This window comes from Chaetodon auriga, chromosome 12, assembly GCF_051107435.1.
Source record: "Chaetodon auriga isolate fChaAug3 chromosome 12, fChaAug3.hap1, whole genome shotgun sequence".
Taxonomy (NCBI): domain Eukaryota; kingdom Metazoa; phylum Chordata; class Actinopteri; order Chaetodontiformes; family Chaetodontidae; genus Chaetodon; species Chaetodon auriga.
In genome coordinates, this window is record NC_135085.1 from 25,681,529 (window position 1) to 25,705,973 (window position 24,445).

The window sequence follows — 24,445 nt, forward strand, 5'->3', positions numbered from 1 at the left end:
ACTTGACTAGATGACTGGACCGTGTCACGGCCGTCTTTCTGCCAATAGAATGATGCATCGCAGCGACTCTGCTGAGTCATGCTGACAGTGCAGACAGCTGAGTCATGCCGACGTCGTCTAGGACGGTCAGCGATGAGCTCGTCTGTGAACCCTCGCCGTTGGTCAGCTGGATCTTAAAGATAATCAGCAGAACCTAAAGTCCCCAAATGTCACTGATGATCCTTTAAAATGCAGCACAGCTGTAGAGTACGGTGGCCCGGAGAGGTCAACACGCTGCAGCTCCACAAAACACAGCCAGACACACAAACGCTGCAGGAAGCTCAGACGACGACAGGAAGGGTTTCCAAGCCACACTAAAAAGTGATGAACAAGTTTCTTTTCCCACCAAAAAACAGTCACCCAGCCGTGTCCGTCACTTTTTAGTGTCCCCCAGAAACACTTCCTGTCGTCTGTGCTTGTTGCAGCGTGTTGTGGTTTATAACAGGATGCACTCACAGCTGAGAATAAACTCCCAGGTCCCCACACCGAGACATAATGCACCTAAAGACACTATGGGCTCCGACGTCCCACACAGAGACGAAAAGGACTCGGAAAGGGAGGACAGACGGTGACGGACACATGAACCTCCCCCATTATTTTCTTACGCCAGCAGACGTCCTGCCGTCTCACCTGTGGAGAGGTTTTTTGAGGTAGCGGGGCTGACTGAGGAGGTTCTAGAGTACTTCACGCTCTATAAATGTCTATAATTTGGTTTGGCCTCCCTGAAGAGGTTCTGGAAGGATTAAAACAACCTTCAGGAGGAGACAGAGGTCTCTAAGGAGTTTCTAGAGGTCTAACTAGGTTTTAAATGTACTTTTGGAGGTTCTGAGTGGTGAACGGTGACTGTGAGGTTGTTGAAAGGTTGGTGGATTGTTGAGGATTCTGGTGGTTTTAGGGGGCGTTAAATGTCATTTTTGAGGGTCTAGAGGTGACAGAGGAGGTTCCTGAAGTACTTGAAACAACGTAAAAATGCGTTCCAGACCTCTCAGCCACCTCACACATCGGCTCATGTTTATGCTGCGTTCAGGTCCCGTGGGACAGACAGAGGAGATGGGAAACATTCTTTGAACATGGACTTGGGCTGATTCATTGAGAGTCATTGCGTGCATAGTCAGATGAGGCTTTCAGGGACATCTGAGGTTCTCAGCTGCTCATTATGGTTGTGGAGATCCTTGAGAAAAATGTCCGTTACCTTCAGTCTGCTTCAGGTGAAGCAGTTTGTGTCACCTGATCTGAAGTCTATCAGCTGTGAGTGTCCACGCTGGAAGGCAGCCAGCTGTCAGAGTGTCCCTGAACTCTCCAACAACTCTGTGTCTCTGTCTGTCTTCGCGGCACTGGTTGACGAGCTGCAGAAAGAAGGTCAGATCCTGCCTGCTCTGGTTAAAAACTCACAAAGGGGGTTTCCAGCAGTTTGACTGATGCATACTTTGTCACAGGAAACCTGCTTCCTAGAAATTATCTTAATAATTAGCGACAACTAATATATTTAGAAAGAAATGTCAGTCAATCAGGCAAGCTGCGAATTACTGACCCTGAACATATCAGTAAATGTTCACGGACATCTTCATTGGGAAGCTTTGCTGGTTTGTCGGCGTGTAAACTGCCGTTTTACAGTTTTAGGTCTCAGTTTAATGGAGCTGCTGTGAAAGTGTTAAATGTGTGAAATGAATTGAAACAGAGGTTAATCAATTAACAGTGTGGTTCCTCAGAGGCAGCCTCCTCCTCCTGTTTAATCGCATCATTTGAGGTATTCAAATAAGAGCCAACAGTCACTGACTTCCTGGCAGCGCTGGCTGGACGTCGGTGAACGCCCAGACCAGATTTAATTTTAACTCCACAGAGTTCAGGGAGATTTCCAGAGTTAATAACTGGTGCCGTGATCTGCATAACGGTGCTGTGATCCAGGAAGCAGGATGCAGACATGAGATGAGGTCTGTTTTTACATGGCCAGGTGTGTCACATAGGGCGGAAAAAAATTGGAAATTGTCCAAAATTGATTATACCAGTATTGTGGTGTGTCAACATTTCTATTCAAACATCAGATCATGGATGTGTTTCTGCTCTTTAGACATAGAAATAAAGCAAAATGTGAATTTTCCTGATCTTAAAGTTCAAAGTCCAAACAGGTGTTTGTTTGTGACAGTAAATGCTGACGTCCATACAAAATACACTGTTCAGCTCTGTCATCAGAGAATCTCCACGTGTTTTCCAGCTCATGCAGGCATCCTGCAGGGGGACGATAGAGGACATCAGTATAAAAGATGTGACCTGAAGGGACAAGGACACTAGAGCTCCTCAGAGGATGATGACTGAACGTTAGATCTGTGAAGAAAAAAGTAATTGGAGCCTTAAATTAGTGCAACACCATGTTTTCACTCCTGAGAGTCAAGAAAATCAGGCCATGGTTGTGCATTTTTCACAGGGTCCAAAAGTATTAAAACTGTGTTCCAGCATCGTGAATTAAAAGCCTAATTCACACCCTGACTCCCGTTCACACCCTGACACCCATTCACACTGACACCCATTCACACTGACACCCATTCACACCCTGACACCCATTCACACTGACACCCATTCACACACTGACACCCATTCACACTGACATCCATTCACACTGACACCCATTCACACCCTGACATCCATTCACACTGACACCCGCTCACACCCTGACACCCATTCACACCCTGACACCCATTCACACCCTGACATCCATTCACACTAACACCCATTCACACCCTGACACCCATTCACACTGACACCTGTTCACAGTCATCAATAAAGCAACAAACATCCTCCAATCACAAATCAATCTGATCAATGTGTCGCTCCATCGCTATCACGTCTGGGGGGTTGAACCAGGATCGTGTTTGGCTGCTTCGTTTCCTGCGAATGAATAAAACCTGAATGTTCTGTTTTAAAGTGTGATTTGCTTCACTTTCATTCTGGTTATGAATTTCCTGCCACCAGCGCTTCATAATTTACTGAACAATAAAAATGATTTTCAGATGACCTTGAAAAATAATAATGTCTATCTGAACAGGACGACAGATTCCTATAAAATATCTCTGGAGATTTAGTTTTGTTGATCCTTCATATAAAGTGTCACAAGGGCTGCTTTGCTCTGTGTTACCTGTAACCTGCTGCTAACGAGAGGTCAACAGGTGATGTCTCACTACTGAGGAAACAATCCGTCTCCCAGAGGAAACAAAGCTTCAATCTGGAGTTTAAGTCTGTTTTCAGAGCTGAGCTCAGCCAGCAGGTTCCCACTGCTTCTAGTCTCCGTCCAGTCTCTTTACTGGAAGCCCCACCTGATATCTGCCCTCTCACCTCAGCCTGAGGTTTCGTTAACAGTCTGCAGTGTGCAGACAGAGCGGGAGCCTCTGCTGACAGTGTTTCCAGGTAAAGCAAACAACAGCCTGCCCTCGAGCTGTTTAACTGTTCGAAACATCAGCATGCAAATCAGCAGGCCACAATCCACCAGCAGCTCTTTATTAACGTTTCCACAGAAATCTTTGAGAAAACCTGCTGCTGCTGCCAGCTGTGACCAGAGACGACTCACTTCTGTCCCTCAGACGCTGGATTTGATCATTTTTCACGTTCAGAGTATTTTCAGGTCGTAGCTTCTATTCCATGTTTTAAATCTGACGTTGCAGCTGCGTTCATCTCTTCATGAATGCTAGATCATTTATGGAGATCTGATATTTACATTGATTCATTTCATTATTCATTCAGACGCGTCTCTCCAGGTTTCAAACCAGCGTCATGGATCTGTGTTTGACCGCTGGTTCGTTAGTCGGTCCACCGCTGTGTTCAGACTGGAACGCTCAACAGCTGTTGAATGACTGTGATGAAATGTGATCAAACATTCACGTTCCCTCAGGATGAACTCTAATAACTCTGGTGACCCTCTGATTTTTACTCTAGCGCCACCACCAGGTCAACATTTGAATGTGTTCAACACTTTGGTTTATGAGCAAACACCTGCAGAACTAAAGTCATCCCATCAGCCTCAGCTGTTAGCATGCTAACACCAGGTTAGCATTTAGCTGCTAGCATGACCTCATACAGCAAAGCCAAGTTTCACATCACATCATTCGTAAATTTGACGTCTGAACTGTTTGCGTTTCTTCCTGATTTTTGTCCAATGTTGAAAATGTACTTCACCCCCTGGCCACTTAGAGAGTGTCCATGTCCCCTGAGGACATGAAGTGAGTTTTGAGGGATCCTGCTGGCTGAAGTGAGTCCACCACAGAGGTTTAGATATGGGGATGTTGCTCAAACGAATACTGATCAAACCACAATGAATGTTAGAGCACCAACTACTGGTGAAAATGGTGGAAACTGGCTGTTTTCCCAGAGTCTGAGGTGACGTCTTTAAATTCCCATTATCTCCAGAACCTAAATATATTCAGTTTAGTCTCATTTATGACAAAAAAGCAGCAAATCCTGACATCTGAGGAGCTGCAGCCAGTGAGTGATGGAAATAAGTCATACATTATTAAAACAGTTCCACCATCACGCCAAAAAGGAAATACTGAATCAAAGCTCTTCGACATAGCTGCAGTGAGTTTCTCTTCACTTCCCCACATGCGCCATCGCCTCCGACAGGTGTTCTCACTTACTGTGCGTCTCTGTCAGGACTGTGGGCGCCTACAGACTGAGCTCCACTGAGTTCACACTTTTATTCATGAAGTTTGGTCCGCCTCAGTAACTGAAAAAGCCTGCCTCTGTGTGACGATTTTAGTCATCAGGTCGAGCTGATGGGGGCCTTTAAACAACAACGAGCAGCTCGGGGCCTCCAGACGGTGGTTTCTCCACCCGCGTGGTGTTTTTTGGAGCCGCCTGTATGAACGCAGGTAAAATTAAAAGTTGTCAAAACATGCTTACTGACAACGGCAAATTTTCTCAGCGAGGCACCACCCGGTACTTCCCCATCCATCCTGCTGAGCCCCCATGGGATACCATGATGATACCCCCGAGCACCACCCTGCCCCTCTGAGTGCATCTGCAGCAGGGCTTCCTGAGCGTGATTGGAAAGTGAAACTCTTCTGTCGGACCACCAGCAGAAAAAGCTGCGACCACAGGACAGCGCTCAGTTTCCAGAGACGCAGCATTCGTTCAATGACACAATAGATTTTCTGTTACTGTGGTTTGCAGAGTTACTCTGAGTGAGCACCCAATAATACAGAGAGAAAATATTTGAAATTGTGTTGTTTCATGACACAAAATTTCATTTGAAAGAAAAAAAAACACAAAATAGTTTGAAAATGCAAAGTTTGGAAACGTGAGCCACGAAAACGTTGCCTCAGAGGTCCTCAGCTTTACTCAGATCATTTACTTCAGTTAACGTGGTCACACCGCACTTTAATGCTGCAGCTGGTAAAGGTGGAGATCATTTTAAGAGCTTTATATTCTGATTGTGAATTTTAACTTTATTTGATTTTATCTTAACCTCCATCATTGTTTATGTGCTGGTTTTATTTTGTATATTAATGGAAATTTGCAGAGGAACTAAGGTTATCAAATAAATATAGTGTAAAAAAGAAGTATGAAGTAAACTGAACACTCAAGTTCAAGTACCACAAAAATGTACTTCGGTAGAGTACTTGAGCGTGAATGTACTCCGTTTGCACCCCGCTGAGGGCATCAGAGAACGATCGTCTCAGGTCGACTGATGAGAGAAAACATCACAGATGAAGATTTCTGAGGGGAATTTTCCCTCTGAGGAAAAAAATCTGTGACCAAAGAAAGAAACGTGCTGTGAAATTTGGAAAGAATGAATGTGTCAATGTGTCATGAGCCAACTGTGAGTCACGGGTGTCTCCCCTCAGCACCTCCTCTCAAGCCCACAGCTCCTCCACAACCAGCAGAGCTGGATCAATGCTTTGATGCTCGCTGAGTATCGATGGCGGTTAAGACGTCACCAACAGGCCGACCTTGACTGTCTCTGCACTGTGACACGAGGCCTTTCATCACGTCAGCTGTGTGTGAATACAAGCGTCTTCATCCCTTCATCTACAAGCTGCGAGCGCGTCCACGTGCACACTGGCTGTGGTTTGTCGCTTTGCTTATTCTGATGCAAAGTAGCATCTTAACGAGCACCTGTTTAACGAACACCATTTCCCATAAGCCCACAGACCACCATGAGTTAAACGCCACAGCTCGAGTCCATGAGAGGTCTGTGGTTAGTTCAAGTGTCTGTACTAACAGCAGGACAGAGGAGTGTCTGTGGTTAGTTCACTGTCTGTACTAACAGCAGGACAGAGGAGTGTCTGTGGTTAGTTCACTGTCTGTACTAACAGCAGGGCTCTGCAGTCAAGTTAGCAGTAATAATTATCTAACCTGCAGTCAGAGACGTCCGGTTAGACTTTCAAAGTAAAGCTTGCTGAGACGATAAACACGGTTAATGTTGAGAAACGGTCGTACTTTGGTTAAGTTTAGGCTTAGGTTAGGTTTAGGAAAAGATCATGGTTTGGCCTAAAATAGGTGCATTAGTTACGTTACTTCAGTTACAACAGAAATCCACATTCACTTTTAGTTTCACACAGAACATGAATGCCAGTCTCCTGCTGAAGGTCCTGGTCTACCTGAAGACCTCTACCCTGTCCTGTGTCAGATCAAAGAGCGCAGCACAGGGTCAACAAAAGAAATGATGGAAGTCACACACATCAAGATTTCTCTTCAGGTGCAGCAACTGAAGTACGGGTGGAGTGGATCATCATCGTCACTGAAGTATTCAAAGAATCAGCCAGTTTATTCAGATTCAGTGTTCACATGAGGCATCATGGCCTTCAGTGGAGTGAAAGGTTCCAGGTGAACACGGCTGCTTCGTTATTCATAGTTATTGGTTTCATTGTCTTTCTTAGAGCACATTGTATCACCTTGTTGTTTAAAAGCACGAACCTCGCTTGCCTTCGTCTCTGCTCTCACTGTTCTCCATCACTGAAGACGGTTTTTCCACTCATGACAGCTGAGGCGTGAAGAGAAACAAAGTGAAAGCCGCGTCAAACATTTTCTGTAAAAGTACATCAAACAGCGGCTAAAAATACTGCAGTGTTTCCTGAGCTTCAAACGCTCCACCTGAGTTTTTCTAAGAAGTGCAGGCAGCCTTTAAAAGAAGCCTCATCTGCTGTGGTTTGTGACATCCACTGCGTTTATTCAGACTCTTCACAGCTCAGGTGAGACAGCTGAGCTGCTTCCTGCAGCCGTTTGTCAGATTGTTCTTCACGTTCGTAGACTTTTTGAATTCAGGCCACGTTTTATACAAACACTTTGTCCTGCCATCAGTGTCAGTACAAGGAAAGTGTACTTCAAGTATTGACAGTAAAGTGTTCAGCGCAGTAAAGTGTCCCCTGAGACGGTTGTCCTCTTCTACCTGATCTCATCAGATTACTGTGACTCCTCATTCATGTCATGGAAATAGTGAGAAATGTGGTGACAAAGAGCCCAAAGTGACGCCTTCACCATGTTTGTTTGGTCCAACCAACAGTCCAAAGCTCCACATGAGTCCAAACACATTCAGATCATTGAGATCACTGAGAGGAAAAGCAGTAAATCAAACATGTGAGAAGATCAAACATCAATGATTCCACAGCAAACATGACTTAAAGTTAGAATCTCAAATATTTGGATTCTAATAAATGTCTGTTAACGTCTGTCACTGATTGAGTGAGGCTGTGGCTCACTGATGAAAGTACTGCAATATTTATGTATTTGCAGTATCACTAACTGGGTGTCTGTCCCAACATCCCCAAAAAAATCCTGTATGTTGATGCTACTGCAAACTTCACATTTCCTGCTGCTCCGGCTTCACATTAAAAGCATTTACCTGCTGAAACACAAGTAGACTTTTATTATGAAGTAGTCACAGGAAATGCATGTTTGTCAGCGAGCTTTACACTGACTGCTGTTCATCAAAAATGCGTCCACACAACAAGACAACGGTCATTCTCAGCATTTGCTGATCTGTTTGAAAAGCTGCAGTTAGTGATAGAATAAGAGGGAGCAGGAGAAAATGAGTGTGTGACCGCTTTATTAAGAAAACAGCAGTTTGCTGTGTCGCCCCCAGAATTCTGAATTAAACGGCATCAGCTGTTAAAACCAGTGACTGCAGGCGCACCAAATCAACCAGGAGTGAAATCTCCCAGACTGTCACTTCAAAGGATTCTCAAAACAGTTGCCAGCTCATTTTCTGTCCATCCAATAATCGTTCAAGCTGTATCTGCTGTGTATTTTGATTCATAACAAAACATCAGATTTTCTAAATTCTTCATATGTTTTGTGTGGAAAAATCTTAATTTGTAAAGTCACTAAAGGTGTCAGATAAATGTAGTGGAGTAAAAAGTAGTAAAGCCACAAAAAGTACCACAAATGTGTACTTAAGTACAGGACTGAACAAATGTACTTTACTGCATCAGTGTATAAACTATTCCAAGACGATGATGATGATGATGATAAATTCTAATGGAGTTTTTTTTTTTTTTAACACTGATGGTTTCATTTCAATCAAAAAAATCCAATCAATATCATAAAAATACTGACAAACATCGCTTCTTCTAAAAGTAACAAATGTTGAGTGAATGTTTCTGAGACTTGTGAGCTGTTTTAAAGATTTATGTGTTCAGCCGGAACCGCCGGGCCGCAGACAGGAAGTGAGACAGAACATGAGATTTAATGGCTATAATAAACATGCACAATCAGACCAGACGCATCCTGTAAGGGTGCTTAAAGAGCCTGAACCCTGAACCCTGAACCGGCTCCGTGCAGAGCTCATATCTGTGCATGTGAAGAAAGAAACGCTCCATCCAGACGCTGATGTTTCCTCCTGAATGTGTCTGGATGAGCAGAACCATGGCGTGTCGTAGCAGCTGTAAATGTTCTCCATCCTGTGGCGTCGGAGTCTGCGACAGCAACGAGGCTGCAGGAGGTAAGACGAAGAGGAAACAGTCGTATTAGTTTTAGTGTAATCTGATCCGACAGCTGCTGTCTGGTTAACCAACGACACTAAAATTAAAACTCCACACCTGACAGCTCGAGCTGCTGAGCTGATAAAGCTGCAAACTGCCCGCTGATAAGGCATCACATGTGTCCTGTGTTTACCCATGATGCCAAGCGGCGTTATCAGTCAAACAGAGGAGCGGTCTCCTGCTTCCTGCTGGCATCGACCCCCCTGACCAGGAGGAAGGAAACTCCTTATATGGGCGGCAGCTGTGCACGTGCGCAAATTCAGACTATGTGAGGATTAAAACTGAAAAAGTTTAAATGTAGAGCACAAAACCAGCCGGTGGTTCAGGAGAACAAGTTCGGCTCGTTATTCGACTATAAATATGGCCAAAAGTATGTGGACGCCCATCCAGAAATGTTTTTTCCAGTTTGGTGGAAGAACTTTACCTGACTTGACGTTCTTCCTCATCAGCTTCGGTGGTTTCTGTAATTATCTGTTTATTCTGAATCTGATGCAGCAACACGTTTCAAACGAGTTGGGACAGAAGCAACAAACGGCTGTGAGCGACGTGGAACGCTCCCGAAACACCTGTTTGGAACATTCCACAGGTACGCAGGTTCACCAGTAACAGGTGAGAGGATCGTGATTGGGTATGGCCTTTCTGCTTGACGGTACTTTTACTTTTGTACGTTTACTAACTCGTAGCAGAGTATTTTTACATTTGCTGCTTTTACTGAAGTAAAAGATGTCTTTCTTCCACTGCTGCTCATAAAACTGCTTTAAAAGGAAGAGTGAGGAGGAGGATGTGATGAAGAGGGTGAGCTTTTGTCAGGTGAGCTGGATGAATGAAGTGTGACAGTTGCCGGTTTGGAAGCAGATGACAGGAAGTGCAGGTGGGAGCTGATCCACCTGTGTGAGCGTCTGCGTGTGATAATAAAAACCACACAGGTTTATTTCTGACTGGCAGGTGAAGGAAACGTGTCGGATGTGATGATGATAATATTTGACCTGATTGGAGTCAGCGGAGGAAAACACGGTGCAGGTTTGAGTCATCCAACGTTACCGACTGTGTTTGTCCCTGCAGGCCACCGTACGCTCGCTCCTCACTCAAACACAGTGTTTATGCTGTAATTTTGAACTCTGTCACATTTCATCATGAAATACTCAAATCATGTGCAAACATGTTGTTTGTTCAAGTTTCTGTGGATCTGAATTTTGCAGATCGACAGATTTGGACCAAATATTCAACTTGTCAGGGCAGAGAGGGCAGAGGTATATACCTGCCTCTTACCTTCGTCAGAAACTTGACGTTCGGTCCGTTTTGGGCTAAATTGAACTGAGCGAAGTTTAACGTGACTGCAGCTTAAAGGTCGAAGGTCATCTGAGTTAAACACAGCTTGAGTTAAAGGGGGCTCCTGCTCTCATCATGTCCCACAATGTCTGCAAAGACACACACACACACACACACACACACACACACACACACACACACACACACACACCTCTTCAGATTCTTTGGAGCTGATTAATTCCCAAGAAAGAAATATCTGACAGGAAGCAACACATTCCGTGTGTATGTGTGTGTGTGTGTGTGTGTGTGTGTGTGTGTGTGTGTGTGTGTGTGTGTGTGTGTGTGTGTGTGTGTGTGTGTTGGGTGCAGTTAAACACAGCTAACTGTAATCTCAGAGAGGATCAGAGTGGAGTTAAATTCTGGCGTCTTACATGAAACGCTGAGTCGGGTCGAGACAGTTTATTTCTAGTTGGTGATAACTTGAGTTAAAAATAGATTCATATAATAAAAGATGATGAATAAATACGCTAAATCAGCGAAATGCGTGCCAGACAGAATAAAAACAATAGTGTAGCCAGAGAACATTTTGTGTCGGCTGAAAAGCAGAAATGAAACGATGAGTCTCACTAAGGATTTAAAAATACCGACAGGAGGGAAGAGATGACGACCGACTCGTCCGCAGCCTCTGAGTGATCGATCAGACGATCGACGTGAGGAGGTGATGAGCTGAGGAGGTCAGAAAGAAAGGAGGCTGAAGCGAGCCGGCACAGGGACAAGCACCTGGACTGTAGACTGTGGGACTGATGGACAACAGAGAGGAGACAGAGAGCAACAAGCCTCATCCTGAGGTCACGTCTGCTCACTCTTCTCTCTGAAAAGCTGAAGCCGTTTATCTCTTGCCCTCTGAGGCGAACCATGTGTTTAACCAAACACTGATTATACTGAAAACGTGTTTTCTTGTTCGTGTCGGTCATTTCTCCTCTGAAGTCTGTGATGGAGAAGCAGGAATGTGCCATTTTTTCATCTTTAATTTTCACTATTCAGATAAAGCTGCAGCCACAAAGTATCTGAAGTTGTCCTGTGTTTGTAAAACCTTTCAGTGAAACACGTCTTAACTGTATTGAAACGTGTTTGCTGAGAAACACTGATCGACTTCAGAAACGCTTCCATTCAACATGTGATACGACCAGTTCTGCAGCATCGACAGCACGACGCACCCGACAGACAGACGTCAACAGACAGGAGTCAAAGGGGATGTGTCCAAAATAGAGAATAAAACGGGCCTGAAATGCATCCCTGTGGTACCCCACAGGAAAATGGGTAGAAGAGGAAGTTTGTAATCCAAACAGGAACTGCTCTGTGTTGTGGGTAAGACACAAACCACTGTAACCAGACTCATAATGACTCACAATGATTGGCTGTGTCAGAAGCAGCTGAGAGGCCCAACAGAACGATAGTATAACGATTATCAGTTTAAAGAAGCCGAACATCAACTGCAGCTTCCGGAGTCCAGCTCCTGCAGCGCAGCAGTGGCTGAGGCTCATGGGATGTTTTCTTTTTTCTCAGTGTTGCTGAATCTTTGTTAAAATAATGAGATGATCACATGACTGTCCAGTGCTGCAGAAGATACTCATCCATCGTTGAATGGAGACAGAAAACAGCAGTGTTTCACTTTAGATCTTCAAAAAGGCTGATTTAAAAAAAAAACAAAAAAAAAAACAGGAGAATCACATGTTTCTTACAAATGTAAAAACTTTATTTGGCCAACACAAACATCAGTTAAAACAATTAATGCCATACAATCCCTGACACTGCAGCATCGACACACAAGGCAAACAAAGCTCGGAAAGATTTCCAGTCAGCAGTTCCACTGAAGTCCGCATCAGTCACATCAGTACCGCATCTTCTCCCTCACAGTGGTTCTCCTTCTCAAACTAATCCCAAACTGCTCTCAGTAGCCAGTTTATCACAGCAAAAACAGAAATCACATCAATCAGCTGTGAGCTGCTCTTTAATGGCGGCGGGAACGTTAACCGGATGTTTGCAGTCAGTCCTCGTCCCTAAAGCCTCTCCTCTCGTAAAACTGAAACACTGAGTTAGAAAAGGCTTCACATAAAGCAGAAAAGTCACCTGAGCCCAAACAAGACACAAAACACAGTTTTACTGGATGTGAGAGACGCCAACAGCTCATCTTCTGAGGAAGAATGAGCTGCTTCAGTTCCCCAAAACAAACTGGCTACTGAGCGTTTTGACCTTTTTCCACCCAAGAATCCAGAAACCACAGGAAATGTACATCCTTTGGGCTGTGTGGCCTTTTAGGGAAGTGAGCAAGTGCAGGTCACATGATGCTCAAAGATCCAGAGAGACTTTTATAGAAATTATTTCAAAACTAAGATGGAAAATTTCCAAAGCGTCACACATTCAAAACGATTGTAGAGCAAGCATGTCTGTGTTAGCTTCCCCTGCAAACCAGGAAAATTACAAGGTGACATTTAGGATTCAGGCATCATTTGACGAGCAACTGTTTTTCTGCATTTAAGAAGCTGTTAAAGAAAAACTACAGCGCATCCGAACATGTTTGAAGAACTCTGCAGCCATCAGTTTTATCTGTAATGACATTAAGGTAAACTAATCATCTTGGTTTAAAATCTTAGGATTTTCTATTGAACATTAAATATAAAAACAGCAACTGTTGAAGTTTGAAAAAGCATTCTTTGTTATTATTTATTAGGAGTTTATCATAAAAACAATCCCAGTGCTGTCATTCAGTTTGATTCAAATGTTGCTTAACTCCGATTAGAGCACATATTTTTTCCACCTGAGCACCACTTCAACAGAAATCTCTCAAATGAAACAACCAAAACTTTCAGACCCACTGCTCATGCTGCTGTAGGAGGCTGGTTGAACACGGTTCATCAAACGTGGCCGAGCAAATGAATATCATTACCCAGAGAATTGATGGCCGGAGTTACAAAAATAAAACCCAAATTGTAATAAAGCGTACTTTTCCTTTAAGATTCTGTGTGTTTGACCAATCAGTGATGTTCAGTCCTGAAAAGTTTCACCTCGGCCACAGAGACTTTGTTCTGAGGTAGGAACTGCAGCCAAGGAATTTAACCAGAAGAAGGTTCTTTCAGTGTAGAAGTTCCTGGGTTCTCGAAAACAGTTCTAGAAAAGGTTCTCGTGGTGGAAAAGGGTTTCTCTTCTTTTCTCTTTTACAACAACAACAAAAAAACAGCTTTTCTCAAATAAGATTAAAAAACGACGACGACTGAGGTTAAACAAAGAAAAATCAGCTACAGGTTTGTTCAGTAGTTCATTTGAAATTTGGACCAAAACACTTTTGTCTCCCTGTATCGTTCCAGTTTCACTTCTGCTCAAGAGGCATTGAGCTAATTTGGCTGCAGCATGTTTTTGATCTGCTTGGAGGTAGCCTCATCGTTCAGATGTTTGGTCGTATACCTGCAGGGATGGAGGAGGCACATTAACCATTCGATATAATAATTATAATATCAAGTGAGAAAAGCATCAGGTTACTGGTGGAGTTTAATGGGGAAAAAAAAAATCACAATTCATCTATTATTCCCTCGGACACTTCGTACATGACGATAATGTTTATGACTTCTTAAACTCAATATTTGTGGGGTATCTGGAGTCTGTCTGACCTGAGAGCGTTGAGTAATCCCTCCACACTGCTGGGCGGCTGCTCCTTCAGCACTCTGATGCAGCCTTTCATCTGAAAACGGGCAAACAGAGAGTTAACTGATCCTGAAGCAGATAGCTGGAAACAGGAAACAGGAACAAGGCGGTGGAGGTCTTCAAAGGCCCAGATAGACCCATGGAAGCCTACCCAAACCAGATCATCTTTGATCCAAAAGGGACCCAAGAACAGACCAGATGATGTTCCATCCATGAAAAGGCAGTGGAGAATCCTCTGATGACTGAATTTTTAAAACTAGTGAGTTAAAAGCTAAATTTAAGGCGTTTTATAATGAACATAGGGTCAGTATCTTGGTCTTTAGTACACTTTAGAGTGCCCCAGGAGTCCATTCCAGTTTTCATTACATAAGCTCCCACCAGGTGATATCATTTGCAGTGGTGGCATTTCCTTCCTCTAATATGCTGATGATACACAGCTATACATGTACGTCCCAACGAAGTCTGAACTCCACACTAGCCTGTCTACCATTAAAGATGGTCCAATACAAGTTCAAAACTGGATGTCTATGCTCTCAATTTTACTCATTAACTTTAAAGCACTTTGTGGCTTCAGACTATATCTGAGTTACTGCGTCCTCATAACCCTGCACAGAGTCAGGGGTCCTCACAAGGCAGGAACCTGTCAGCTGTTCCCGTGTGTAAGACAAGAGTAAGGCTAAAGGGGTCGAGCCATCACTGGAAGAGAATCTGAATCCAGGAACAACCTGCCCAACAAACTCAGACTGTAAGACCAGTACCTCCTTTTAACACACTTCAGAAAACAGATTTTCATGTCTCCCTAACGTACGTCTATATTTGAGGTCTTAACGAAGGCTCCAGCTGGGTGAACGTGGTCGTACAGGATGATGACACCGACCATCACACGGAGGCAGAACAGCAGCGTCTCTTCACTGGTAAAACGACTGCGATACTCCCTGCACACAAACAAACACACACACACACACACACACACACACACACACACACACACACACACACACACACACACAGAGTGTTGGTTCATGGCTGAGACAGGTGGCTGTGATGATGCGTTCAGGCACACATCAGGACTCACGGTGTTTCCAGCATCACTTTACACACACTGGCCATCGTGCTCAGACAGTCCGTCGTGTTTTCAATCGGGACGTCTGGATTCTGCAGCACAACAACAGATCAATAAAGTTTGATTCAATAAACACGGCAGGTTCATAAATGTCACATGAACTCCATCAAAGCTTCAGACTGAAACAATCAGCATGAACGTCAAACCATATGGACAGGAGACGTTTTAGGTGGTGGGAAATATTTAAATCTCTTAATTAAGTGAAAGTAGTAATACTTGTAAAATACAGAGTAAAAATACTCATTTCAACTTAAGCAACGGAGTACAGAAAGTACTCTTTATGCAAAAAAACTACCTTTCAGAATATTTAATCATTTTTACAGTTGTGTTTATGTCTGAGTGGCATTTTCACGCTGTAGCTGTTCCAGGTACTGCTGAAGGTAATTCTACTTCATCTACTGTTGGGTAGTTCAGCCTCTGACAGTCAGTACATGCTAAGGATACATGTTGTGTGGAACAGATTAACTAAATCCAGTGGAGTCAAGTACATTTTCTGTACAGTACTTGAGAAAATGTACTTGGTTACACTCAACCACTGTTTTTGCTTATTTTTTTGTACTTTAAAAATATACAATAAAATAAAAAATGGGGAAAATCATAATATAAAATAGAGAGCAAATAAAACAAATATAGAGACAAAGACAGGAAGAATGATAACTAAATATTATTCATGGGAGTTCTTGGAGTAAACTGAGTCATATAGTACTACGCTGCTAAAAGTGTATTTGTACTCCTTTCATGTTTTTCATTACCTTCCTGAAACACTGGGAGCGTTTTGACTCCCCTGCAGTGTTAAACCCTCAGGAACATGTAGGGAGGGCGACCTCTGCTGGTCTTTATGACAACAACAACTAGAATTCTGCCTCATGGTTGCAGTTTGCATCATGTCTGTCCAGACTCACATCATACATGTAGTGAAGACTCTGAAGGAGTTTAATTGAAGGTTTTCAGAGTATTTGTTGGTGAAACGAAGTTCTGTCTGTGGAGTCAGGTAGAGACACGCTGTCTTCACTTAGAGACTGTTTGTCCAGAGGAGTTCAGAGGACGGACAGAGAGCTTCATCACAGGGAGCGACGACCATCACCTGAAGATCAACATCTGCTCAACCAATCAGCTTCTGCTGGACGACGATGCTCAAACATGGACGCTGCTGCAGAGAAGCTGCAGACTGTAGAAGGTGGACACTTCACAGACGAGTTCAACCGATGGCAGAAGATCTGAACCATCAGACAGTCTGAAGGTCAGTCACTGATTCAGGATCAGGACAGTGTTTCTGCACAGCATTATGATGTCACAGTGAAGCTGACCTTTGACCTTTGGGATATGAAAGCCCATCACTTCATCATATTACCTAAATTTTGTCATAATTAGTGTTTGATACTGTTTGACTAGAATGGGACAGAGGGACAGACAGCCTGAGGACGTCATGCCTCCAGCCACAGCTGTCACCAGCATGGAAACAGTCTACAGCGCCGTTAGTGACCCCTACAGGCTGAAATGCTCATTGCACCTGCAAAATAAAACCTTCAATGACGTTTTCTTTTTTCTGTAAATCAGCGTTAACTTTGAATTAACCAACCCAGAACTGTTGAGTGTTTGTCTTCCTGTCTCCTACTTTTTGTCTCCTGCAGTTTTTTTAACGACCAAGAAACCCAAAAAGGTTATTTAGGTCCAGTCAAAATTCATTACAAAAGGAATGAATGAATAAAAATAAGAAAATTAAATGTAGAAAATTAAAACATATAATGTGTTGATAAAATCACCATAAAATCTACATAAAAAGCTGGAATATAAATCTATGGACGGACTCACATCTGAGACGAACTTTGACGTAGCGTCACTTAGCGTCTTCAGCATCGGAGTGGCGCTGGCGTAAAACAGAGACATCCGATTGGCCAGCTCATTGTTGACCTCATTTCCTGCGTCGGCCTGAAAAAAAGCAACAGGTCGCAATGGAAAACTGTTCAGCGATCAGTTTTATATTGTGACAAAACCAAAAATCACCACGTTTGATTGGTCTGATGACAGATTGTTGTCAACGTTAAGATTAGAAAAGAGCTTTCAGTCAAAAAGTCAAGATTAAAAATGGATTTTGATTTTGAGCCAGTGGACAGACAGCAGGACGCTCGTCTTACCGACAGGTTGTTGATCCGCATGCGGCTGATGGTTCGACGGTAGTAGCTGAAGTCGTTCTGGATGGCCGGGTTGGTCATCTGGAGCAGAGACGAAGCCCGTGAAGAGGACAGCGTGGAACAAGTGTTCACATCCTTTACTTCAGGAAAAGTAGCAATACTGCAGTATAACAAGGCTCCTTTCCAAGTAAAAGTACTGCATTCAAAATGTCACTTAACTGATGTATAATCAGTAAAAGCAATAAAAGTATTAAAAGTAAAACTACAGAGTGAGCAGTAAAGTGTCCCCTGTGTCTGTTGTCCTCTCGTCTCTGGTCTCATTAGATCACTGTGTCTCCTCATTCATGTCAAAGCAGGATGTTCCTGCTGGAGTCGGTCGAGTTGGAGCTCAATTTAGGTTTTTCTCATATTGTTTCATTTATAACGAAGCATCGTACTCCATCAGCTCAGCCCTGGTGCTTCATTAGAGAACAGCCACAATAAACACAGTGAGAGACAAGAAAAGTACTGCAAATGTCAAGAACAAGAAATCTAATTTAAAAAAACAATAATTAAAATGAAGAGCCGCAAAGTGTTTACATGTAAAGTAACTACAGCTGTCAGATACATGTACTGCAGTGAAGTATGAAGTAGAGTAAAAGGAAAAGGACGTGTCAGATGAGGAGAGGAAGAGTGGGAGGTGTGGATGAAGCAGAGGTAAAGAAGAGGAGGAGTGAAGGAGGTAGAAGAGGAGGAGTGAAGGTGCTAAAGAAGAGGGGTGGAGGAGGTAAAGAAGAGGAGATAAAGAAAAGGAGGAGTGAAGGAGGTAAAAAAGGGGAGGAGTAGGAGAGGTAAAGAAGAGGAGGAGTGAAGGTGGTAAAGATGAAGAGGAGTGAAGGAGGTAAAGAAGAGGAAGAGTGAAGGAGGTAAAAAAGAAGAGGAGTGGAGGAGGTAAAGAAGAGGAGGAGTGAAGGAGGTAAAGAAGAGGGGTGGAGGAGGTAAAAAAGAAGAGGAGTGGAGGAGGTAAAGAAGAGGAGGAGTGAAGGAGGTAGAAGAGGAGTGGAGGAGGTAAAGAAGAGGAGGAGTGAAGGAGGTAGAAGAGGAGGAGTGGAGGAGGTAAAAAGGGGGAGGAGTAGGAGAGGTAAAGAAGAGGAGGAGTGAAGGAGGTAGAAGAGGAGGAGTGAAGGTGGTAAAGAAGAGGAGGAGTGAAGGAGGTAGAAGAGGAGGAGTGAAGGTGGTAAAGAAGAGGAGGAGTGAAGGAGGTAGAAGAGGAGGAGTGAAGATGGTAAAGAAGAGGAGGAGTGAAGGAGGTGAAGAAGAGGAGATAAAGAAAAGGAGGAGTGAAGGAGGTAAAAAAGGGGAGGAGTAGGAGAGGTAAAGAAGAGGAGGAGTGAAGGTGGTAAAGATGAAGAGGAGTGAAGGAGGTAAAGAAGAGGAAGAGTGAAGGAGGTAAAAAAGAAGAGGAGTGGAGGAGGTAAAGAAGAGGAGGAGTGAAGGAGGTAAAGAAGAGGGGTGGAGGAGGTAAAAAAGAAGAGGAGTGGAGGAGGTAAAGAAGAGGAGGAGTGAAGGAGGTAGAAGAGGAGTGGAGGAGGTAAAGAAGAGGAGGAGTGAAGGAGGTAAAGAAGAGGAGGAGTGAAGGAGGTAGAAGAGGAGGAGTGGAGGAGGTAAAAGGGGGAGGAGTAGGAGAGGTAAAGAAGAGGAGGAGTGAAGGAGGTAGAAGAGGAGGAGTGAAGGTGGTAAAGAAGAGGAGGAGTGAAGGAGGTAGAAGAGGAGGAGTGAAGGTGGTAAAGAAGAGGAGGAGTGAAGGAGGTAGAAGAGGAGGAGTGAAGATGGTAAAGAAGAGGAGGAGTGAAGGAGGTGAAGAAGAGGAGGAGTGAAGGAGGTAAAGAAGAGGAGGAGTGAAGGATGTAAAAAGGGAAGGAGAAGGAGAGGTAAAGAAGAGGAGGAGTGAAGGAGGTAAAGAAGAGGAGGAGTGAAGGAGGTAAAGAAGAGGAGGAGTGAAGGAGGTAAAAAGGGGCAACAGTAGAAGAGGTAAAGAAGAGGAGTTGTAGAGGGGGTAAAGAAGAAGAGGGGTGGGGGAGGTGCAGGAGGTTCAGAGGAGCAGGAGCAGACCTTGAGCTCGTCGAAGCGCAGCGTGAAGTGCAGGATGTGGGCGAACTGACGAGCCAGAGCCTGTTTCTGCTCCAGGTGCTGAGTGGGAGTCGAAGCGGAGCTGGTGAGGACGTCCAGGAGACACCGCAAACTGGACTCTGAGAGGGGAGACGGGGAGACGGGGGGGACGAGGAGGAGACAGAGGGACAGGTACGTTTTCTTCCATGAGTAAAAGTCAGACATCATTTCCTGAACATGTAACAGGAAACACTGCCAACACGTCTCCTCGGGCAGCCTCAGGCTCTGCCGGCGCCCCCTACAGGCTGCACTGCTCATTACAGCCACAGCAGGAGGCGTCTGTGGACACTGATCGACCTCCTGCTGAGTCTGAGGAGGCACACAGAGTCCAGAGGACAGAAGAGGACGTTCATCTGAAGCTTGTCTCCAGGTTCTTACCAAGCTTCTGGGAGAACTCATAAAAGGTTTTCAGCTTAGTGACCAGAGGAACCACAGCTGACCAGGCCTTCTCCTGGACCCCCTCCACACCAGGACTCTGTATGGCCTGAACACACACACACACACACACACACACACACACACACACACACACACGCGCACGCACACACACACACACACACGCACACACACACACGCACGCACACACACACACACACACACACACAGGCACGCACGCACACTCATCAGGAAACAGTTGTGTCTTTTCACAGTAAAAGCCTGAAAACAGATTCAAATCCTTATTTAAAGTAGTAGTAAAGTAGAAAAGTGTGTACTAATACCACACTGCAACTTAAAGTCCTGCAATGAAAATGTTTCTGAAGTAAAAGTATGTCAGTATAATCAAATGTACTTCAGAGTAAAAGTACTCGGCACAGTAAAGATTACTGTGACTCCTGGATTCATAGTCAAAGTAACTAGCAGATACATTCCCCTGAGATGGAGTGAAGTAGAAGTAGAAAGTAGCATGAAAAGAAAAGAGCGAAGTACTTCTACCTCAAATGTACTGTAAATGTACTCACCAGTCGTATTTCCTCTCCTGCCCCTCTGTACGCCTGCAGGTCGTCCAGGATGACCCGAGCCTCCGTCAGCACCTGGTTCACCTTCTCCCACACCTCCGTCTCCGACTGTGTGGGCTGAGCGTCTGCAGGGAGATACGCAGAGGTCAAAGGTCAAACGCTCTCTGCTGTCTCGTTAGAGCAGTGTGTGAGTGTGTGTGTGTGTGTGTGTGTGTGTGTGTGTGTGTTTGTGTGTCTCACTCTCAAAGTCCAGGAAGAAGTTTCCTCCATTGTTGTCGATGTCTCTGGTTAACACCTTGATCAGGTTCCCCATGCTGCCAACACACAGTTTGAACAGTTTCAGTCACTGGAGTGATGAGTGTCCACACAGAGGCCGTCCACGCAGAGGCCGTCCATGCAGAGACGTCCACGCAGAGACGTCCACGCAGAGGCCGTCCATGCAGAGACGTCCATGCAGAGACGTCCACGCAGAGACCGTCCACGCAGAGACCGTCCACGCAGAGACCGTCCACACAGAGACGTCCACACAGAGGCCGTCCATGCAGAGACGTCCACGCAGAGGCCGTCCACGCAGAGGCCGTCCATGCAGAGACGTCCATGCAGAGACGTCCACGCAGAGACGTCCACGCAGAGGCCATCCACGCAGAGACGTCCACACAGAGACGTCCACGCAGAGACGTCCACGCAGAGACGTCCACACAGAGACCGTCCACACAGAGGCCGTCCACGCAGAGACGACCACGCAGAGACGACCACGCAGAGACGTCCACACAGAGGCCGACCACGCAGAGGCCGTTCACAGACGGTGTCTGCGGGTCGGACCGCCGCTCATTCAGGAACATTTCATCCGTCAACATTCACACATGTGGAGATACGTGGTTTTCACTGGGCAGGAAGTAATCTGCTGCTTTTACAGAAGGATCCAGAGATCTGCTGAACCTCTGAGGATCTGATGTTTGACACCAGTGAAGGAACGTGACAAAGTACTTTTACTCAGTACTGTACATCAGACGTGCCCATTGTCTGAAGTCATGAATGTTCTGCGGTCCGGACGGGACTGTGGCGAGCTGGATGTGACCCGCAGGACGCCAGGTGACGGCACGGGTCGGGTCCCGATCGACTCGCCGCCCGGTCCGGATGTGGACCGAGGTCCAGACTTTGAGAAGCGCTGATCTAAAGACAAGCTGTGCTACACCGAGACTCCTCGTCCAGAAAGTCAAACGCCTTAAATGGCCGTGACGTTTTCTGTGGTCTGTCAGAAATATAAGTGGTTTGAACGCAGCGCGAGACACCGATTCGCTGAGTTTGACCGAGTTTTACGTTACAGAAGACAGTTTGTGAAGTGAGAAGAGAGATCAGAGCTTCAGGCCCATATCAGGAACATCCACATCAAAGTACAAGAAGACAGAAGCAGAGATCAACAGGCAGAACTTCAATGATTGAAGAAATGCTTCATCATCGGCTGTTCGCAGCTTCTCTAATCTGATGTTCACAGAGTTTCTGTTTTAAGGCCTTCAGGCTGACACTTGAAGGATGTTAGCATGCTAACATTCAGCAGCACACACTGAGTGCAGCTGAGGCTGATGGGAACGTCATCAGCTCTGCAGGTGTTTGCTCTTAAAGTTCTTCAGAGAGCCTCACCAATGATCTCAGCCCCAAAGACAATCAAAGTTCAGAACGATGGTGTTTGAGCTGAAGTCTGAAGGTCCAACGTTTGCTCTGTTCTACAGAAAGACGTTCAGACGACTTCCAGTAACAAACATGGAGTCTGCACAGCAAACTGCACCTGACGCTGACTGAACGAGCTGAGAGGACTTACTGTGAAGGAGAGTCGACCGTCTGAAAGCTTTCTGCTGCTCTGCACAGCGACCAGCTTTGAGCTGCAAACTGAACTGGAAGCAGCGTCTTCTCGTTAAAAAAGCCAAAAGAGGAAGTGATGAAGTCTCTGAAAGTTTGGCCTAAATTTAAACCAGAGGAAGTAAAGCAGACTGAGCTCAGATCAGGTGAGACACTGTGCCAATAACAACGCCGCGCCGCGCCGAGCACGACAGAACACACGACCGGCGAGTGTCGTCGAGTACTTCAACCTGTGGTACTTATAGTACATTCAGCTGGTTATACTCCTGTCACTTCGAGGAGGCTTTGAACGCAGCAGCTGTTTACTGTCATATTGGGAGTATTTCTACTTCATCTGAAGGACGGGAGTCTCGTCTTCCACCACAGCTGATGTGTTTCCACGTCAATCAATTAGCCAATCGAAAGAAAACGACTCAACGGCCATTTTGATTGGATGCTGAAGTCATTTTCAAACATGCCAGATACTGGATGCATCAAACAGCAAAAGCATTCAGTTCATCTGATGTCTGGATCTTCGTCCAGAACACGAGAGAACGTCAGGAAACACGATCACGTTGTCACGTTCTCTGCTCGTACTCTGAGCGTCACGCCTGTGACGTCCGAAAGCTGCGTGTGACGCAGTATTTGGAGGAGTACTCACATCATTTACTAAGATGAAATCATTAATACCACAGTGTTAAAATACTTGGGATTGTTTCGAAGTAATGATACTTCTGAAAACTCACTTTGGGTTCCTGAGGATACACAGAGGAACTCTCAGTACTGGAAGAAGTACTCTGATCCTGTACTCAAGTAAAAGTAGAAAAAGCACAGTCTGAAAATACTCCAAAACAAGTAAAAGTCCTGATTTAAAAATGTTGCTTCAGTAAAAAGTATTTCCACCAAAATGGACTTAAAGTATCAAATGTACCTCATCAAGGCTCCGTTCACAGTTTATTAGTCTAGAATATTTCATCATTCTGTTTTTATCACAGACACATCAGAACATTTTAATGTCATAGTCTGTCAATACAGAGACAATTTTAGATACTTTGTGTACTCATGGGTAGATTTGTAGTATAGTATAGGTAGTACTGCATCACATCTTAGAAGCATATTGTATGTTTTTATGTACAAAGTGTCAAATAAACGTGCAGGGAGTAAAAAGTACAACACTTCCCTGTGAGATGAGCAGAGTCGCAGTACACAGTTGCATAAAGTGGAAATACTCAAAAAAGAAGTACATTTACTCAAGCACAGTACTTTTCCCCCGCTGTTTGGTGGTACTGCCTTGTGGTATTGATACTTGTTGAATATTTCTTCCAGCATTGATCGTGTCTGATGAGTTTTCTCATCATTTCTGTCCTCCAGACTGCAAACTTTGACCAAGTGGAATACTTGAAGTACAGTTACCTCCCCTGCAGTTACCTGCTAAATGCAGGTTTGGCGGTTACTCGTTACCTCACACTCTGTGTGCGTGTGTGTGTGTGTGTGTGTGTGTGTGTGTGTGTGTGTGTGTGTGTGTCGCTTCGGCTAAGACCTTCTCAAACATCTGATCTCAGAGCAGCCGTGCAGACCGCCTCCTCGGCCTCGTAATAAACACAATAAAAAGTCAAACTGAACTTTGAAATCAGATCAGCTCTTTCCTGGTGAGTCTGCAGGACCTGACATGTCTGATCTGAGACCAGGATCCACCCAGAGAGGACGGAACCCCCGTCCGGATCCACCAGACTCCCCCCTCCCGGCCCCGAACGCGACCCGTCGCGCTCCTCACCTTCACTGATGGCTAATCGATAAGTGCGGATCGATAGCGTGTGTGCGGGTCCGGCGTGTCCGCGGTGGTCCAGGTGTCTCCCGGCGGTCCGCCTCCTCTACATGCTGAGTGGGTATGAACCCGGAAAACAGCCGCTCGACGCTCCGTTAACTATAAAAGGAGTGATTTCCTCAGGAGGAACTGAGCCCTGAGCCAATCAGAGGGCCGCGAAGGCAGCAGCTGCGTTCAGGGCAGACACCTCACGCAGCTGACAACACACAAATGTACACACACACACACACACACATTCCCATAAGCACACACATACAGACATATACACACACACACACATATATATATAAATATATATACACATATATAAATATATACAGTGCTTAACAACTTTATTAGACCATCTGTCATAGAAACCAGAAAGCATAAATATTTTAGAAATCTTTCAAAAACTTGTTTAAAACTAAAAATGTTATTGTTATATATTTAGAAAATAACAAACTGAAATGACT

The 24,445-nt window shown here is 44.9% G+C and overlaps 1 protein-coding gene across 2 annotated transcripts; it reads right to left on the reverse strand.

The window, feature by feature from the left end:
- Positions 1-12,014: 12,014 nt before the first annotated feature.
- LOC143329715 (CYFIP-related Rac1 interactor B-like) lies at positions 12,015-24,058 on the reverse strand. Of its 2 annotated transcripts, none has more exons than XM_076745732.1 (11): positions 23,943-24,058; positions 20,573-20,646; positions 20,336-20,457; positions 19,755-19,860; positions 19,320-19,456; positions 17,232-17,309; positions 16,909-17,025; positions 15,049-15,128; positions 14,782-14,908; positions 13,940-14,010; positions 12,015-13,736 (listed from the first exon to the last, which is right to left on the reverse strand). In XM_076745732.1, exons 2-11 carry the CDS (start codon positions 20,643-20,645, stop codon positions 13,667-13,669), a joined length of 981 nt encoding a protein of 326 aa, XP_076601847.1. In that variant the 5' UTR covers position 20,646; positions 23,943-24,058; the 3' UTR covers positions 12,015-13,666. The 2 variants fall into 2 exon arrangements, with proteins under 2 accessions (XP_076601847.1, XP_076601849.1); XM_076745734.1 differs by lacking the exon at positions 23,943-24,058 and adding an exon at positions 22,152-22,237.
- Between the last annotated feature and the right edge of the window lie 387 nt (positions 24,059-24,445).

What these genes read in the sequence shown, in the direction of transcription:
- LOC143329715 (XM_076745732.1), bottom strand. Translation starts at nt 20,645, where the DNA reads ATGGGGAACCTGATCAAGGTGTTAACCAGAGACATCGACAACAATGGA. An exon ending in CTTCTTCCTGGACTTTGAGA is followed by an intron (nt 20,458 to 20,572) that starts GTGAGACACACA and finishes ATCTCCCTGCAG; the next exon opens with ACGCTCAGCCCACACAGTCG. An exon ending in TTAAGACCTCAAATATAGAC is followed by an intron (nt 14,011 to 14,781) that starts GTACGTTAGGGA and finishes GCCCGTTTTCAG; the next exon opens with ATGAAAGGCTGCATCAGAGT.